This window comes from Phyllobates terribilis, unplaced genomic scaffold (genome assembly GCF_046119375.1).
Source record: "Phyllobates terribilis strain yellow unplaced genomic scaffold, ASM4611937v1 Scaffold_8__6_contigs__length_399053987, whole genome shotgun sequence".
NCBI classification, from domain to species: domain Eukaryota; kingdom Metazoa; phylum Chordata; class Amphibia; order Anura; family Dendrobatidae; genus Phyllobates; species Phyllobates terribilis.
Genome location: NW_027362768.1, coordinates 28,266,347 through 28,285,660, shown reverse-complemented (window position 1 = coordinate 28,285,660; position 19,314 = coordinate 28,266,347). Strand labels below are relative to the sequence as shown.

The 19,314-nt window shown below is 42.0% G+C and overlaps 1 protein-coding gene across 3 annotated transcripts in view; it reads right to left on the bottom strand.

Annotated features, from left to right (window-relative positions):
- The window catches only part of LOC141156670 (chloride channel CLIC-like protein 1), a 73,360-nt gene extending 54,262 nt beyond the window's left edge, over window positions 1-19,098 (bottom strand). For 2 of the 3 annotated variants that reach the window (XR_012247699.1, XM_073642899.1), the window contains exons 1-7: window positions 18,951-19,098; window positions 13,866-14,003; window positions 12,750-12,854; window positions 8,728-8,832; window positions 6,637-6,861; window positions 4,891-5,031; window positions 2,400-2,493 (exon numbers count right to left, since the gene is read on the bottom strand). Coding sequence is in view for 2 of the 3 variants with exons in the window: in XM_073642899.1 (XP_073499000.1) it covers window positions 2,400-2,493; window positions 4,891-5,031; window positions 6,637-6,861; window positions 8,728-8,832; window positions 12,750-12,854; window positions 13,866-13,994 (799 nt within the window). In the remaining variant the exon portion in view is untranslated. Of the gene's footprint in view, window positions 1-2,399; window positions 2,494-4,890; window positions 5,032-6,636; window positions 6,862-8,727; window positions 8,833-12,749; window positions 12,855-13,865; window positions 14,004-18,693; window positions 18,930-18,950 lie in introns of those variants that run through there. The other variant, XM_073642900.1, reaches the window with a different exon arrangement.
- Window positions 19,099-19,314: the final 216 nt, after the last annotated feature.

Below are 19,314 nucleotides of genomic sequence, written 5' to 3'. Positions count from 1 at the left end.
ATTGGACAGGTGATGAGTAGTGTCTGGTTTTCTCCACACATACCACTTAGAATTATCACCAAAAAGTTCTATCTTCATCTCATCAGACCACAGAATCTTATTTCGCATAGTCTGGGAGTCCTTCATGTGTTTTTGAGCAAACTCTATGCGGGCTTTCCTATGTCTTGCACTGATGAGAGGCTTCCGTCGGGCCACTCTGCCATAAAGGCCCGACTGGTGGAGGGCTGCAGTGATAGTTGACTTTGTGGAACTTTCTCCCATCTTCCTACTGCATCTCTGGAGCTCAGCCACAGTAATCTTGGGGTTCTTCTTTACCTCTCTCACAAAGGCTCTTCTCCCACGATTGCCCAGTTTGGCTGGACAGCCAGGTATAGGAAGACTTCTGGTGGTCCCAAACTTCTTTCATTTAAGGATTATGGAGGCCACTGTGCTCTTAGGAACCTTGAGTAATGCAGAAATTCTTTTGTAACCTTGGCCAGATCTGAGCCTTGCCACAATTCTGTCTCTGAGCTCCTTGGGCAATTGCTTTGAGCTCATGATTCTCATTTGGTCTGACATGCACTATGAGCTGTGAGGTCTTATATAGACAGGTGTGTGCCTTCCCAAATCAAGTCCTATCAGTTTAATTAAACACAGCTAGACTCCAATGAAGAAGTAGAACCATCTCAAGGAGGATCACAAGGAAATGGACAGCATGTGACTTAAATATGAGTGTCTGAGCAAAGGGTCTGAATACTTATGACCATGTGATATTTCAGTTTTTATTTTTTAATAAATTTTAAAAAATTTCTACATTTCTGGGGGTTTTTTCAGTCAAGATGGGTTGCAGAGTGTACTTTAATGGGAAAAAATGAACTTTTTAGAATTTACCAAATGGCTGCAATGAAACAAAGAGTGAAAAATTTAAAGGGGTCTGAATACTTTCCGTAACCACTATAGATGAGGAGTGTGAAAGTTTTATTGTCCCCTGATTGAGGTCTGGTCCAGAGTTGTGTTGCCCCGAAATGGTCTGAGCAGCACATTCCTTAATTTATGAAGGCATAAATCCATGCGACACATTCATTCCTACTCTGAATGTGTCAAAGGTCATCATAAGTTTGTACTCCCAGACTCTTCTGTCTCTCTGGGGATTTGAAGTTACCTTTCTACCCTTCCCATATTGATAGTTCTGCTTCATGTCACTTGTCTTATTACTGCATTACCCCTCTGTCCTGTTGTGTATAAATATGTGACTCTTCAGATTTTGTGTTATACTATGCCTGATGAAGAGACCTGAGTAGTCTAGCAAGATTGCCATTTACTACCATCTTTTCAATTCGGTATTAAAATGCATCAACCATGGAGGACCCTCAAATTTTAATATTTTTCTATCTACTGGTTAACACGGTACAAAGTTTTATTTTTCCTGGGATATGTTAAAACATTCCAGAGTTATTACCATATAAAAAGACATATGTCAAATTTGAAAAACTGAAGCATTTCCTACTACTAGCAAAGTGAATGAGATTCTCATTCTTGTCTCTTTTTTCTTTCCAGATTTGAAGCAGTTTCAAATCTGCAGAAGTACAGAATGTCAATTATTTCAGTGTTTCTCATCCATTCTAACGACTGGGAAAAAAACGCATTAAAAAAAAAAAGAACTAAACATGGCAAAAACATGCGTTTTTATGGAGCATTTTCCCGGCCAAGAGACACGTTTTTGATGCAGATTTGTCTGCAGAAAATACTTAAAATGTACAGATACCCTTATAGTTTTATTTAGAAAATGGCCAACCTTTTTAAAATACTTTCACCCTACAAGTTGCCAATAAACAGCTTAAAGGGTGACTTCAGCCATTTATGCCTTTGCATAGGAGGCATGCATTGATAGAGGATGCCCATCTGCCAGCTGCAGCTCCTGCTATATCATCTAAACTTGTGAAGAAGCAGCATGCTCAACTGGAATAACCCTTTACTGACTTTCACATGGAAGTATCTATATATCATATGAACCCCTGTAAACCAGCAACTAAATTAAGGCTACGTTCACACTATCAGTATTTTACCTCAGTATTTGTAAGCCAAAGCCAGGAGAGGAACAATCAGAGGAAAAGTATAATAGAAACACGTCACCACTTCTGTATTTATCACCCACTCCTGGTTTTGGCTTACAAATACTGATGTAAAATACTGACCAAATACTCAACGTGTGGACATGGCCTATTCGAGAGACCAGTGTATCACTGAATTTACAGTATGCTGAAGAGCTTCCTTGCTGGCCATGTCCCAATGCTCAGGTTATTGTAGGAATCATATCTTATAAAATTCATTCTACCTAAAAACTACTAAGAAGCAGGTATATTACTGAAAAGGCATGCTACATGACATCCAGTGCTCAGTCACACATATTATTGCCTCACCAAAAAGACTTTCTGACCAGCTCATCTTCTCCCCACAGCTGCCATCAAACCTTTGCTGCTTTGCCAGTTCAGCCTGTTGTTCTGCAAATGCTACCTAAAAATGAAGATGAAACCTCACAATCAATAGGATCACTTGTTACACCTTGCTATAGCCTGGACATGTCACATGGTGGTACGTACATGCATGTATTAAAAATTGAAGACTTAATAGATACATTAGAGCGCTATTATAGCTCATACACACGGCAGGGCCTCCAGGTCTCCCAGGTTCTCTGTCGGATCCAGTGTACAGAGGGATTCTTCCATGTTTCCATACAAATGGGGAGTGTGCCAATACCTTCTACTGCCAGACCTCTACAGATCCATCAGTAATAACCTCAGCGTGTCAGAGGTATACAGCGGTATAGTGGGGAGCACAAACATTATAGCAGCCCTAATATAAGAGCAAGTTCCACAGAAAGTACAGACAAAATATTGCAGCATATTAAACTATTGTTTGGGTAAAATGTAGAACACCATGGCAAAACCCCAAAAGAACCCCAGTGGATTTGGTGCTGTTAATTTCATTGTTTTGCTCCTATGACAGAGCAGAACAACGGAGTTAAGGAATGCAAGTGTGAGTCTAGCCTAAAGGATGCACGCCATAACTTTTGAGCCTTGCAATGGTGAATAGACAGCTTTGCACATTGCATCACTGGAATATGAACAAATTGTCTCTTCAGAGAGAATATGATCAGCACTTTTCTTACCAAGGGGAAAGGCTGTACTTTATTAAGGCAGAAGGAGATCTGTATATCAACTACAAAGCAGAAGGATTAAAGGGGTACTCCGGGGAAGATAAAGATATTTATGTAATGTCTCTGCCCTCAAGCTATAAAGATGAGATGTCCAGTGCAATTTTATTATCTTTATAACCCTTGTAATCCCGTGTGACAGGAGCTGCTCCTCACTGCTCCCCCCCTCCCATCTGGGACATTATGTCACACAGCAGTGTGCAGCTCCCTGCTGTGAGGAACAGCCAGCCTGAGAAGAGGGGGTGAGCCACGCCCTGCTCTCTGCAAAGAATCCACTATTATCAGGAGACTGGCTAATAACAGCAGGGAGCTGCACACTGCTGTAATATCCCAGACAGAGGGGTGAGCAGCTCCTGTCACACCAACACCCTGATAATGTCTTGTTACATGTATGTAATGAAAAGTATAATACTTTATATACTTTCATTTTTTGTACTACTTTTTTTTTTGCATATGTTTTATACAGGTTTTTATTTTTTACATAATTTGTCTACCAAGAAATCACAAAAGAGCTCTAGGGAATATTTTCTTTTGTTTTTCTCCTACTATAACTGGGGCATCCATAGGGGCCCCAGGTATTAGGAGAAACGTCTCCCTACTGTGCTAATCACCACTTGTAGAGCACTTCTGCTATGCCGGCAGTGGCCCAGTAATAATGTGATCGCAAGGTCCTACAATAGCATCAGCAGGGTCAATGCTTCTGTTTGCTGCATAGCGCTTATGGAAAACAATGTAACCAGCAAAGAGAAGACAGAAGTGGTAATAAACAGCTTCTGTCTTCTGTGTCTGACAGACGGGGACCAGACCTTTTCCTGCTAGACTACAGAAACAAGAACTTCAAACCTGTGCCGTAAATATACAATGACACTGGGTTAAAGCCCAGGACCAATCACTGTAAATTTACAGCGCTTGGGTGTTATCTGGTTAAAGAAGTGCTCCCATTAATGTTTTTTTATTCACTGAATATGTGCATGTAGTGTAGCATGAGTGTATTAAGATACTCACCTACCGCCACTTTGTCCGGGATCCAGCGCAGTTTTACTCTATTCCTCAGTGACGTCACCCCTCAGCGTGACCCAGAAGTGGCTTTTACAACGTAAGCCTATGCAGAATCAGAACAAGGTTTCATAGGCTTATATTGTAAAATAGGCTTCCAGTCTCACACCTAGAGAATAGAGGGAACCGAAGAGCCTGAAGAATGGTGACGTCACTGAGAAGAGGAGCTGAACAACGCTGGATCCTGGAGAAGGAGGTGATAGGCGAGTATATTAATACACTCATATCACATTACATATACACTCATTTAAAGAAAAAAATATATATTTGGGAGCGCTTCTTTGATAAAAAACAAACATTCTGAAATATTGCAGTAATAGTTTGTTCTTAACTTCTAGAGGTATACACAGATTACATACAATTCATCTAAGTGGTGCACTTTCCTGCAGCGCCATCACAAGTAAAGTTAAGCATCACACAGTGCAAATTCCAACCAATAGACTGTGTGTGTAACTGCTTGGACAGAGTCTTTTTGTAACCACTCTTCTTCTTTCCAAGATATAAGGATTCTGCGCAAAAATCTATAATTCCTTAAAGGTCTATATGAAAATTAATATTGTACCAAGTTCCCAGGCTTTATGCTCTAGACGTTGCACAATAAAAAGGCTATATTATTTTCATTGCTGCACATATGCTCTTACCTTATATAAGTACATCCAGTTCCAAGCCACGCTGACAAAAAAGCTTAGAATACAGAGTCTCCGTAACTGTGTAAACCATCCGATGCGTGACCACAGCTCCGTCGCTATGATTGACACAAGGCACGTAATACACAGTAGAATCTGTAGAAAAGTAATATCACAATAGAGATCCAACACTTGATGCTAAACGTCCTGGTAGATTTGCTTAATTATGTGCAGTAAAATAAACAATACAAATGGTTAACACTTCCATCATTGCAGAATAATAACTATGCCAGTCTGCCATGTTCCTTCCCTGTATATTAGATGGAAGGGAGAACAGGATAACATACGGCCGGCTACTACCACAGATCATCTTATAAACCTTCAGATGAAGGTCTCTATGTGTCATGGAACAAAGATATGAAATATTAAAGAGAACCTGTCAGCCGACTCCTGCTTCCCTAACCACGGGCAGCATGGATAAGATATTGCATTATTGCTGGTGTCTAGGTTTAACTCCGAAATCATGACGCATTAATAGAATAGCCGGTCAGGGACTGTGCATCTTGAATGACTAGTCCTTCAGCTCTTCCATCCCACAGTCCTTGTGACTGACAGTCTCGTCCTATGCACACATGTAAGGAGAGACCTGTCAGTCTAGGGGAGAAGTTGCTTGAGGCCAGCATTCTTGGACTCGTGATAAGAGACACACGGTCTCTGGCCGAGATTTCTAAGTACATTCACTGTAAAACACTAGCATTTCAGAGTAAATCAAACATGCCTGCAGTAACGCACCCAGCCTCTGATTCAGGCTGCCTGCAGTTTGGTAACATAAATCAAATGACAGGTTCCCATTAGGTCTTTCCTCGGTTATATCCATTTTTGGAGCAGCCTATTATGAAAGGGTGTCAGTCAGTGTAAAACAAGCACAAAGTCTCGTAGAAGATATAGCCCCTATAAAAACTGCTCCTTTATAACCCCTTAGTGTCACAACCAGTTTTAACCTTTAAGACTGAAAGAAAAGTTTAACCAAATTTGCTAATAGGGGTGCTCAGTGCACCCTTGGAGTGACTAAGAGGCTCAGTGCCTGCTCAGCACACATCTTGCATCCCCAGCTTCTCTCACTAATGACTGACCGTGCTGGCTTGTCTAGGGCAGAGAATGTTCAGGTAGGTCTGCACAGTCAATCACCAGAGCAGGAAGCTGGGCACACTAAACCAGTGGGTGTAACAGTGCACTGAGCCTCTTAGCCACACCAACAGTGCACCGTGCAGCCTAATTAGCATGTTTGATTCAACTTCAGTTTCTGTAAAATAGAGGCAGTGATTAGAACTTCAAAGGATTTTTAAAGGGGCTACATCCCCTACAAGGCTACGTGCTTATGTTATACTGTCAGTTTGGTCTCACAAACTCCTTTTAAGTTGTCACCCAATTTTTATTTAAAATTTTAAATCAGTAACTGCTGGTAAATTAATGAAACAATGTTGTATTGCTTGACCCAATGTCGATTTCTATATTACAACATCAAGGACAGAACTACAGCATTTATAGATACAAGAAACACTTTGAGTGTAACATTCTTATTTTGGAGAAAAAAAAAAGGGGCATGTACAGACTTTGAAACCAAACTAGATAATCGCAGACTGTGAACTCAATGACAACCTTGATTTCTATTACAATCTATAAATTTGTCACATTAGGTTATGATGTTCATGATATATTTTGTATTACACAGTGCTATGTATTTTATCCCATTATTGTTACCTTAAAAGTGGTGCCAAGATCAATTCCAATATAGTCCTCAAAGATCACCGCCCACCATTCTTTCACATTGTGGAACCTAAACTGCACTAATGTCTTCATCAAAGCTTCTTCAAAAGCTCCAAGGTTCCAGTCGTCATCATCAATGAACTTCTGAATCTCAATAAGCATTTGTTTTGAAAGGACCATCTCCGCGTTATAATAGACTTCAGTACTGGAGTCTTCTGGCTGAGGAATAAAAGTCATTCAGTACAAGAACTGCCCAATGTTCAATCCAGTTTAAGGTTACATACTAGCTCTGCAATTACATTAATCTGTAAAACACAATCCTAGAGAATTTAAAGAGCAGAGAGCATTTTGAGAAATTATTAGCAGTATATTATGTTCAAAGAAATAATAAAAGTTTCATAATATTGCAACACAATATTAATGGGGCCCAACTACCAGGATCAAATGCTAAACAAGGACTGAAATTTAGGAGGAGGAACAAAGTGATGCACAATGTAGATTTTTTTGGTCATGCCTCATTTTTTTAAACTGTTAATTCCACAATTGTGTAAATGCATACTTATTGTTAATATACAGTCTAAGGCAATAAAACATTTCTTCCTTGTATCTTTGTGTCTTTTTGCATCTCTATCTGGCCCTCGATGAATACAGCTTTAAATAGCTGAATGGGTGGTCTTATTCCTACATAGCTTAAAAGTACATTTCCCAGAAGCACTTGCTTCACCTCAGTGCTGCACACCCCTCCCTCTCCTGTGTCCTCCTAACCACCCCAACTTTGAGTTATCATCAAGCTAATAAAAGTGCGGAATTCACCTTATGCTTCTGTGCACTCTCTGCTCCTGTACAGCACAATAGCAGATTTAATCTTCTGCCATCTACATCAGTAAAGCTGCCAGTGTACTTTTACATCATTGTTAGCTGGTTCCTCAAAGAGCTCAACTCTGAGGCACTCCTGTACACCAGAGCTTGTAATTACTGGGCATGGCAGGGCTGAGTTGCTTTTGTTGCCTGCTACTGAGACATCAGTGATGTGAAACTGCAAATGCTGCTCTGGATCTTCTGCCATATACATCAACAGAGCAGTATTTGCAGTTTCACATCACTGATCTGTCAGCAGAAGACCACAAACATAGCTCAGCTCTAGTTAGTAAGCAAGTTTCAGGTTGTTGGAAATATCAGAAATAAGGAAAAATGTAGGAAGTATAAAACTTAATTTTTACTTTTATAAGTAAAAAAAAAAAAAAAAAAGGCACACACATAAACCAATATTGAAAATGACCCTATATAGGCAGTGTGCCAAGAGCAAAGCTCTTGACACTTAATACTATGTAAGGGTCAATCAGATGCATACTAAATAGAAAGTTCTCACCCATCTGATGTAGACTAGATCCTCTATCATCCAGTGGTACAGAACCTTAAAAACATCCCATTTGTCCTCTGGAGGTGCCAAGGAGTTACATCTGTAAGAGTGGAAGGGCTGTTCCTCTGGTTAAAACCCATACCCCCAAAGACTCTTATCCATCCACCTTGATATGTGAGGAAATATCCATTCCCGATGCGTTTTTCAAAAATGATATAACAGAGGAATCAACTAAAATATAAAGAGTAACTAATAGCCAGAGTGCTACTGGTCCAGCCTGTAGTCAGCACTCTATAAATTATCCCATATATTTTAACTCTCCTTAGCACCTCCAGAGGATGAATAGAGCCAATTTTAAGGTTCTATACCACTGGATGATAGAGGATCTAGTCTACATCAGATGGGCAAGAACCTTGCATTTAGTATGCATCAGATTGACCCTTACACAGTACTAATAAGTGCCTGAGCATGCCTCTGGGAACACCACCAATATAGGGTAATTTTAGATACGTTGTCTGTGTTTGTGAATGACTTTTTTTTTTTTTTTTTTTTTTTTTTTAGAAAGAATAGTGAAAGTTACATTTCATACTTCCTACAGTATTTATTTTTTTCTGAGTCTCAACTGATGCGTCGTAAACCATTGATCCCTTCTATTTGGGACATTGGTTACTTCTAAAGCTTGCATAATTGATGTAAATATCAAGAACAATTCTTTTACTACTTACAAGCCCGAAACGTTTGGCCTCACTTAGCACCTTGCGCAGGTAGCGTCTGAAGACCGGGTTACTGTTGGTCTCTGGTAATTTTACATCTTCTTTGTCTTTCTCGGTCTGAAAGAAAACAATTGAACTGAGAACACACTGTCGATGGACATTCTGAGAACACACCATTAGAAGTCAAATAACTCAGGGGGTATAGCTAACCATGGAGCTGTGCAGAAGCACTAAACCTGAACTCCTCAGCCTAATAACAATATTGGCTGGCATAGGTTCATGATTTTGGTGCTGTACACCACCTATAACACTAGTGGGAACAAATTGAAGGAACTTGCAAAGGGCTTCCAGGCTGGATATGCTGGGATTGCGGCCTACTCATGCTGTAGAGCAGCCCAGACACACACCGGGAACTTTCCATCTGGCCTACCTCCGACTCAGGGGCCTAGTGAGAAATTGGATCAGCTACCAAAGTAGGTGTGACTCGTGTGGTGTTCCCAACCCTCCTTGCCTGAGCTTCAGCCTAGATAGGCAGACTTAAGATACCATTCCCTTGGATAGGTCCCTGTGACAGGAGCTCCGGTTAAACTGTGGTCTCGGTTTTGACTCTGACCCATTAGAGCACAAAAGGCACAAGGTTTGACTATCTGACTGTAAGGCTTAAATAATGCTGTAAGGAGGCTACTAGGCCTCAGTTGATCAACAATAGAACTGTATTACTACTAGCTTGTTTCTACATAATAAGAATACAATATAAATTATCATAATTTGTGAACTGCTAAAGCTTTACAGTTAAAATGTCAACATCTTGTCATCTGAAACTATTAGTTTCCCCTGTACATCAGGAAAACTAATATTGATTACTCTGATTAAGTCTAATTCTGGGCTCCTGTACCTCGAAAGCCTTCACCAAGCTGCCCAATAGCCAGACGCGCTCTGCCTCAAAAGGTATCATGAGCTTTTCTTAGTGAATGTCATACAGTTTCCGTGAGTCAAAATCATGCTAATATACAACCAAAAATTAATATATCTATTTCAGTTTTGCAGACATTATGAAATGCAACTCGCAGACATCAGCCGCCATTCAATTAAAAGCAGTTTGCCAAAGACAGTAGCTCAAAAACTCAAAACCTTGTCACCTCTCCTGCAGAGGTCTCTGATGATATGATCATATGATGGACGTCTCACAGGAACCAGAACCTACCTTGTGTTAAGTCTGAGAGAAGCTACTCTCCACTACAGATGTTTGCAAAACCTCTCACAGGAAAAATAGATGAAGGTAAAGTGGATTTGGATCTGCTATGGCACAACCTTCAAAAAGTGAGAGACTGGGTCAAAGAAGCCGAAATGCACATCTCCACCTTAAAAGACATACATAATCCAATACCGCATCAGCTGGTAAATCTAGAGAAAAATGTAGACCTATGGCACCAGAAATGCGAATCTGGAGAGCAGGCTTCACCAGACCAACGTCAGAATAATTGGATTACCAGAAAGAGCGGAGGACTCAAGCCGGGTGAATTTCATCGAGAAGTGGTTCAATAGAACATTCCCTGATGCAAAACTTCTCTTCAGTCTTTGTGGTGGAAAGAGTACATTGTGTCCCAACCAGAAAGCCTCCTCCAGGAGCTGCGCTAAGACCATTACCATTACGCTAAGACCACCGACGCCAGCAAAACCTTCAGCTGGATGTGTATCCGAGGACACACATCCAGCTGAAGTGTATTGAGGTGCGCGGGTCCGCACGCCACAATACATGCTGCTGGCCAATCAGAAGCCAGTAGCTGACGTTGATGAGCATGTGACGGGGCGCATTACAGTGACGTCACATGCTCCAGTCACACGCCGCAACTGCTGGCTTCACAAGAGAAAGAACGCAGCACGGGAGCGAAGAAACGGTGAGTATTTAGTTATTTTTTAAAAATCATTGGCCGGACTACTGTGGAGGTGCAATAGACTACTGTGGACGTCTGTGGGGGTGCAATAGACTACTATTGTTAACAAGGGGGTGCATTATACTTTATGGATGACTATGAGCTGTGCAGTGTATTATATGTAGGACTATGGGGAATGCATTTATACTTCTTCTATGTACGTCCCTGGTGCCTGGTGAGTATAATAAAATTTATTCAGGATGGGGTGTGCACCAGGGCTCATCAGACTATAGTTATGCCACTGAAAAAATCATAACATGGGAAGCAACTCAGACAACAATAGACCCAGAGGGAAGATACATCTTTGTGCACGCTTATATTGATTGCATCCCTTAAATCATTCTGGAGATATACAATCCTCCCTCAGCGGGATTAAAGGGAAAACTTGTCATGTCATTTGTCCTATCTAAACTGGCCCTGTTGCGTTGTTAGTGATGCAATGTGCATCACTAACACACTTTTTTCATTAAAATCGGCGCTTTTATCCTTTGTAATAAGCATTTTGTATAGTGTAATGCAGCGGCTTGCTGCATTGCTAGAATGTCCAGGGGGTGTGCTCTAGCTGACCATTTACCTCCCCCTCAGGTGACTGATCACGTGACTGTGACATCATCACAGGTCCTGTGTGCACAAAAGGATATATAAACCCTGGTAGTTTTGAAACAGGTAGAGAAAGAGTGGCCTGGTGAGGCCTAGAAAGAGAGGCCTGGTGAAGCCAGGAAGGCAGAGGCTGGATCCCCCTGTGTTTAGGATACCAGTAGCCTTGGAGGGCGAGAGGCCTGGTCCCTGTGTGGGACTCCACTAGCCTGGAAGGCAGAGGCTGGATCCCCCTGTGTTTGAGATACCAGTAGCCTTTGAAGGTACATGGCCCAGAGGCCCCATCTGGGAAGCCTTAAAGCCACAGCTGTGGCAGAATCGAGCTGACTGAAGCAGCTACGACCCGACAAAGGTAAAAACGCTGCTTGATGTGGACATTGATATTGTTACCTTGCTGAAGGCTGTATCTGGAGCCAAGTGGGCATGTCTGTCACTAGAAAGGCTCTGGGATATTATGTGTAACATGTCGGCGAGCCACTGAGATGGACTATGTTATGAGCGGTTTATGATGTGTAATAAACTGCTGTACTGTGAAATCCCGGTAAAACGTTGCATGTGTGCTTTGATTGACCCGGTGAAGCGAGTGCCCCAGCGTGATGAATAGCGCTACCTTACAATAGTTATATCTTACCTGCTCGTTTAGTCATAGGGGTGTGCTTCATGGCGTTTAGTTAGGCTTGTCACCGCCCATGCCATTTGAATTTTTTCCCCTGGATTTGAGCCAACGTCACTATTTTCATTGTTTAAATCCCACACTTGTGCAGTCTGTATTGGCCAGCCGCGGCTACCCCACGAGTGCGCAGTGAAGCTGTGTGTAGTTTCAGGGACTATGAGCAGCTCATCACAGCGCATGTGCGGCTCCCAGATCGTCAATGCCCAATCGCGGCTGTCCAATACACACTGCGCAGGCGTGGCTCTCAATACAGACTTGTTTAAATCCTGCACTTGCGCAGTCTGTATAGGGAGCTGGGCTTGCGCAGTGTGTATTGCATGACGAGCTGCTCCCCGGGCAAGCACACAGTCAGTGAAGCTGTGGAACTACACACAGCTTCACTGCGCACGCGCGGGCAGCCTTGGCTGGCCAATACAAACTGCGCTGGCGTGGGATTTAAACAACGAAAATAGTGACGTTAATCAGGGTCTGCTGCTGCATACTGGATGGGAAAGCTGATGAGGCAACTATCCAGCCATCAGCTGATATCATGCCTGTCTCTTGTTGAGACTTCCCTGCCGGCAGGAGAGTTACCAAAGCAGCCGCCAACATCGGGCAGGTATGGTGCACACATCCTACTGTCATGAATAGGACACTTGCACAATAAGTGCCAGGAGCCGGGCGGCTGCATAACACCTTCATAAAAGAAACTGCTGGGATTCATAAAATGTTGTGTGTATTTTCTTTCATTTATTACAATAAGGTAGAACAGTAGGAATTATTAGTGATCAAGCACATTACATTCCGGAAACATGTACATGACTTTATTCAAATACTGGGACAATTCTTACCACTGGTTTTGCGCTTTTTGTGTCCGTCACCTCTGCATTATTGTTACCCGGGCACGAGTCCTCTCCTTGCTCACAAACTGCTTCTGTTTTTACCTCGGTGCTGGGCTAAGAAAAGGAATAAATAACGTTTTGGTGGCGTTATTCATGTAAACCCCAAATATCAATACATTGCATTTAAGAGATTAAACAGTTGAAATCAGAGTTTTCACCTATGCCAGTCATTACAGTTGTGTCAGCAGTATAATATCATGGCAGCCACAGGTGGAAGTAAGCAGAACGGACGCCCTCATAATATGGTGGTTAGCAGGACTGGCCCGCTCACAGCAGTGAGTTATCCAGGATGTTTTTATTTTTCAAAAACATATTTACAGATTGACTTGCATAGAGCCGACTGCTCAGCCCATAGACAAGTGTGGCGGTTTTCCTGGGAAAGCAGGCGTGCTTCTGAAATGCTGCAGGAGAAAATATTGGTGAAACTTTATCCAGCAACAGAGAATTGACGAGGGGTAGATAGGCCAATAATGATCAGAGGCCAGTACAGTCCTGCCTGAAGAATAGGTGAGAAGACTTTTCATTGTCGACATTACATTAAATTTTTCTTTAATTAAAAGGTGTTGTCCACTAACTAGACAACCCCTTTTATATAACGCTCTCCCCCTTATAAAATAAAACATATACTCACTTCCTATATTGGCGCCATTCCAGCGATGTCGGCATTCTTAGGCCATGTGAGCACCGCAGCCAATCACTACCACCTTCTGTTTGGACAAAAGGAAGTCACCGCACCGCTTCCTTATATTAGCCAATGACTGGCTGCAGGGCTCACATGTCATGAGAATGTCCCGGGTGACCCGGTGCCGACATCACTGGAACAGCGCCAGTATGGAAGGCGAGTACCTGTTATTTATACTTAATAAGGAGGGCTACTTTATTTAAAAAGAGGTTGCCCAGGTAGTGGCTGACAAACAGTAGCCACATGCTTTCTCAGAGAAGACCATTTACTATGGAAACATGGGGACAATGTACTGAGGTCAAGCAAAACAGAATTTCCACACCATTATATTTGCTACATTTCATAGACAAACACCTTATTAATAGAGTGTATGAACTGTGTACCTTGGGGTTAATCATTTTGCCAGTAGCTGCATCGTAATTAAACATGTCTGTAGGATCGGTCCAGTCTTCATTGTCATAGTGCGCCCCACAAAGTGCCACACACAGCGATAGAAGCAAGAACCGATACATTTTACAGACCTGAAAAAAAAAAATACAATATACGTTAAATGAGAAAGACTAATGAAATCCACTCTCATCGTAGAAAGAGAATATACTGCTGCTCCTTATAATGTGACTGAGGCATGGCTGGTCTGCAGGGGGCGCTCTCTCGTACCCCAAGCACAGGCAGGAGAGGCACTGAAGCTGTCTGGATCCAGCTAACTTCAGAGCGGTGTTTGCTAGCGCCCGCTTTCTGTCTAGGTAACCAGCAATTCTGAAGTGGCAGATAACCTAGGCAACAGTTAACTTTAGAATTAAAAATCCCTTCATTCTTGAAAATCAAGAGAATTTTTAATAAAAAAAAAATTACAAAGTAGCCTGCTTTTACAAATTATTGCCAATTTTAAACATTAAAAGAACACGAGAAAATACCACAGCTGGTCTAATTCAAGATGAGCTGCGGCATTCCCTATGCCAGAAATCTCACTCCGGTACCTGACTGGAGTAGGATTTCTGGTGTAGAGCACGGAGGTGCACGTCACTCATCAGTCGCTCCAGATTCAGAAAGGGGCATGCAACTCTTCATAAATCACGGGCGTCTGACCCCAGCACATCCCCTCTTGATGAATTGACCCTCAGTCTTTTTATTTTCTTTCTGATCTTCTTTTGCCTTGCCTCAAACTGTAAAATATTAAAATGAGCCAATTGATATCAGCAGAGGAGCAGATCCAAGACACTGCAGTGAGTATTGTTAAGATAAATTTAAAATGAGATGTTTTTATGCTTACTATACAGTTCATGTATGTTGTTTACGGCTACACATTCTTATATTTTTTTTTAAGTTTTGCTTAGAAATTCCACTATTACAGGCATTGTATACTTGGGACACTATCTGGGAGCTTCTACCATCAACTTACAGTATTGAACATTGAAATTACAACACTAAGGCGGCGGATATCACAGGATTTATAGACATGCTCATGATAGGCAAATTGTCAAAAAAATGTCATTAAAATTATCCAAACATCTTGCTTTTTTCACTGTCAAGTATGAGAACCATGTGCAGAAATCCCTGCACTTACACACATTGGCTGCTATCAATGAGGTTATTAATGGTTGTCTGAGAAATGTTCTGCAATGCAGCATGCATTTGGGCAAATCATCAAGATCCTCTGCTGGCAGCTCCCTTTGAAAGAAGCTGGCATTTGGCCAGCTATGCCAGAAACTTTGGCCAGTCCATGAAGGGACTTAATGAATTACGTGCCTCTGACTCCAGCATGACCCCTCATTAAGACCGTTGTGAACAATGCTGGTCTTGATGAATCTGAGCCAACAAGGCTAAGAAAGTGATGACAAACACACAGAAAAAGTGATTTTTATAATGGGGAGTTTTTTGTCTGTTTTTTTTTTTTAGAAAAAGTAGAAGCAAAAAAGCTAGATAAAAAATGTATTGTATATAAAAAATAATATAGAACTACAGGTGTTTTTGCTCATTACTACTACCAAAAAGAGTACTGTCTGGTGCTGTCAGGAGAGATATCCAGGTAAACACATTAAACACGCGGCTTCACATCTGCACCAAATGTGGGGGAGAAGATTGTTATTGCGTATTTCAGTGCAGACATCTGCAGAAAACATAAAGCACAGTATTTCTGCCACGTGTGAACACTGCCTTACAGACACAAAAAAGCCAGATGTCACACAGTGAAGCTACATAAAGATGAGAGAGTTCTGGCGGCTCAGACTGTGAATGAACAAAAAATGATCCTCAGGTCCCAACTATAGATGAGCAGGATGCACAGATGACATCGTGCTGCCCTGGGTGATCAAAAGCCGCCGGGGACGCCGGATGGTAAGAGATTCACGGACTCCTGTCTAGCCACCAGGTAACACTGATCTAGACCAGAGACCTGTGAATCAATCATCTCTAGTCCCAACTGTCCCAGATACAGCGTGACAGCCCCAGATTTGGGTCTACGCCCTGCAGTCTCCGGAGTCTGCTGAATGTCCCTCACTGCCAGCGCCCCTCTGACAACTCCTCCTGCCATGGTAGAAAAAAAAATGGTAAATGGGTGAGGATTACGGTGTGGTCAAAAATTTGCCCAGGCATGCTACACAAATTTCCCTCTTTCTGTTCTTGAAAAGTTGGGAGGTATGCATAAAGCAAAACTGAAAGCATAAGGTGATTCATTTCACTAGACAACACCTATGGAGAAATTCATGGTTTCAGTAAAGAAAGCTTAGGCCACGGCCCCACTATCAGTATTCAGTCAGGAACACTGGGAGCCAAAACCAAGTGAGGAACACTCAGAGAAAAGGTATAATAGAAACAAGTCACCAATTCTGCATTTATCATAATATATTATATATATATATATATATATATATATATATATATATATATATATATATATATATATATATATATATATATATATATATATATATATATATATCTATATATATCTATATATATATATATCTATATATATATATATATATATATATATATATATATATATATATACACACACACACACACACACATACACACACACTGTGTTCCAAATTATTATGCAAATAATATTTTCTCAGATTTTCCCAAATTACCTATATGAATTGCAGTCATTGTAATTTTCATGCATGATAATGCCCCGTCTCATGCTGCACATAACACATCTGCATCTCTGCCTGCTATGGGCATAAAAGGGGACAAACTTATGGTGTGGCACCCATGCTGCCCTGACCTCAACCCCATTGAGAACCTCTGGAGCATCATCAAAAGGAGTGTCTATGATGGCGGGAGGCAGTTCACATCTAAGCAACAGCTCTGGGAGGGTATTCTGTCCTCATGCAAAACAATTAAAGCAGAAACCATCCAAAACCTGACAAATTCAATGGACGAGAGAGTTCAGAAGCTCCTTTCGAACAAGCGGTCCTATGTGCAAATGTTACATCACCTAGAATAAAGTTTTGAGTTGAAAACTGTTTGATTTCAGTTTGTAATAACCTGCTAATGCTTATAATTTCAAAAATGACCATTTTTTTGTTCTTTATTAAAATGAAAAAGGTTGAAAACTCTGCTGTGCATAATAATTTGGAACATGCATTTTGAGTTTTTTTTTTTTTTTTTTTTAAATATACTGTTATCATAGGCAGCTTCTACAAAAACCTTTCAATTGTACTCTAATAGTTATTTGACTGGAAAATATATATATATATATATATATATATATATATATATATATATATACATATACATACACACACTGTATTTATCGGACCATAAGACGCACTTGTTTCCCACAAATTTGGGAGGAAGATAGGGGGTGCGTCTTATAGTTCGAATGTAACTTACCGGTGGTGGTGGAGCAGGATCGCAGGGCCCTCCATTCCCTCCCCCCATCAGGAAGGCGGCGGTGACAGCAGAAGAGATGAGGGGGGCCGGTATCTGGCTGGAGTCCGGGTACTGTGGCCGGTGTCTGGCTGTGAGGCAGAGCTGCGCAAGTGGCTTTCTGGTGGTCACGGCCATCTTCCTGAAGCTGTGATCTACAGGAAAATGGCTGCTGGAGCCGGCGCAAGCTCACTGCCACGTCAGTGGCCATTTTTCTGTACATCACAGCTTCAGGAAGATGGCTGCGGACACCGGAAGACGCTCTGCCACGCCACTCACAGCAAGACACCGGCCCCGGTACCAGGCCTCCAGCATCTCACCTCTTCTGCTGCAGCCGCCGGGTTCCTGAGGAAGGGAATGGAGGATCCAGGGTCCACAGCATTTCTCATCTTCCGTCAGCTTCCTGAAGGACCCTGCTTACTGTACCCCCAGGTGAGATACCTATTCAGACTATAAAACGGACCCGATCTTATAAAAATATTTTTTTTCCTATTTTCCACACCAAAATTTGGGGTGCGCCTTATAGTCAAAAAAATAAATTATATATATATATATATATATATATATATATATATATATATATATATATATATATACATATATATATATATACATACACACACACGTTTAATTAGTTAAGTTAATTTTTAAAATTTATGGGTCTCAGAATGCAACGATACAAGAATAAATTATTCACAGATTTAATGTACAGGAATGGAAAAAAAAAAAACTAAAGAAATCTAGTATTGCTGTAACTGGAGCGACCCCAGAATAATGTGAAGGAGCCGTCTATGCCATAAACACAGAAAATCCAAAAACACAAACAATCGTAGAATTGCTGTTTTACTTCTTTTAAAATTATTGCCTTCCGCCCCACATGGTACCAGGAACCTACATCTAGCCAGGAAAACAGGGACCCCCGTACCGTGCAGTGGTCGGGCATGAGGAGGTAAGTAGTATTTTGCTCAGTCCCGGCAGGTGCGGTGGCAGTACGGCCGTCTGATGCCCAAATAAGAGAACAAGAGATTATATATATAATATTGCAAAGGGTGAAATCCACAGTAAAATGCACAATTAACAGGAGTGAACCTTCAGCAGACTGTTGCCGTGGAGACCGACCACCACAGCTAACCAGCGGAATATGCCATGCTTCACTTAGATGCGCTTTTCTCTAGTAAGCGCTATTCTGATGCTGGCCAGGGTCAATGTCTCTTATCCCCTAATCCTGGCCAGCTTCAGCACAGTCCTAACCTCATACAGCAGCAGTGGTCGGTCTCCTAGGCAAAAAGATGGAAACAAAAGAAAAGCGTCAGGATGTAATGAACGGCTGCAAACCTTAACAGGCAGCAAATGCAAAAGTGATGGTTTAGTCAGGTCCGTCCATGTATGGAGCCGGGAGTGGCCCTATAAGTGGATGTGGGAATGTAGCTACAATGTTCTCGTCAGCCGGTGCTCGGAGCGGACGGCACAGCTCGCACTCCTCCTGTGTGACCCGGCCAGACTGTGCGCCGGCTGCAGCTGATATCACCGTGTAATGTGCAGAGCACAGAGCAGATAATGCGATACTGCAGAAAAGCGGTACCGCTCCTCACCTGCAGCTCCGTGTGACAGTGTCAGCGCTCACTGCTAGAGGCTAGAGCCCATCCGGAATCACGTGTCATTACCACGTGTCCCAGCCGCCCGCCCATCAGAGGGGCAGGAGCCGGAAGTGAGAGGTGCACGCCGGGCCTGGGGCGACAGGCAAACACTGTGCTTGGTGCTGTGAGGAGCCGCTCCATAGCTCCTAACACTGAGGTGGGCGGTGGCGTGACCTGTCACATGACTAAATGACGGTATGGCAGGTCCTTTCACACCACCGCGACCCATACAACACACCGGACGCATCATACAGGAGACCAGGGGCCATCGGAAGGTAGGTATAATCTTTATTTTTTATTTTAAATTCTTTTTTTTAAC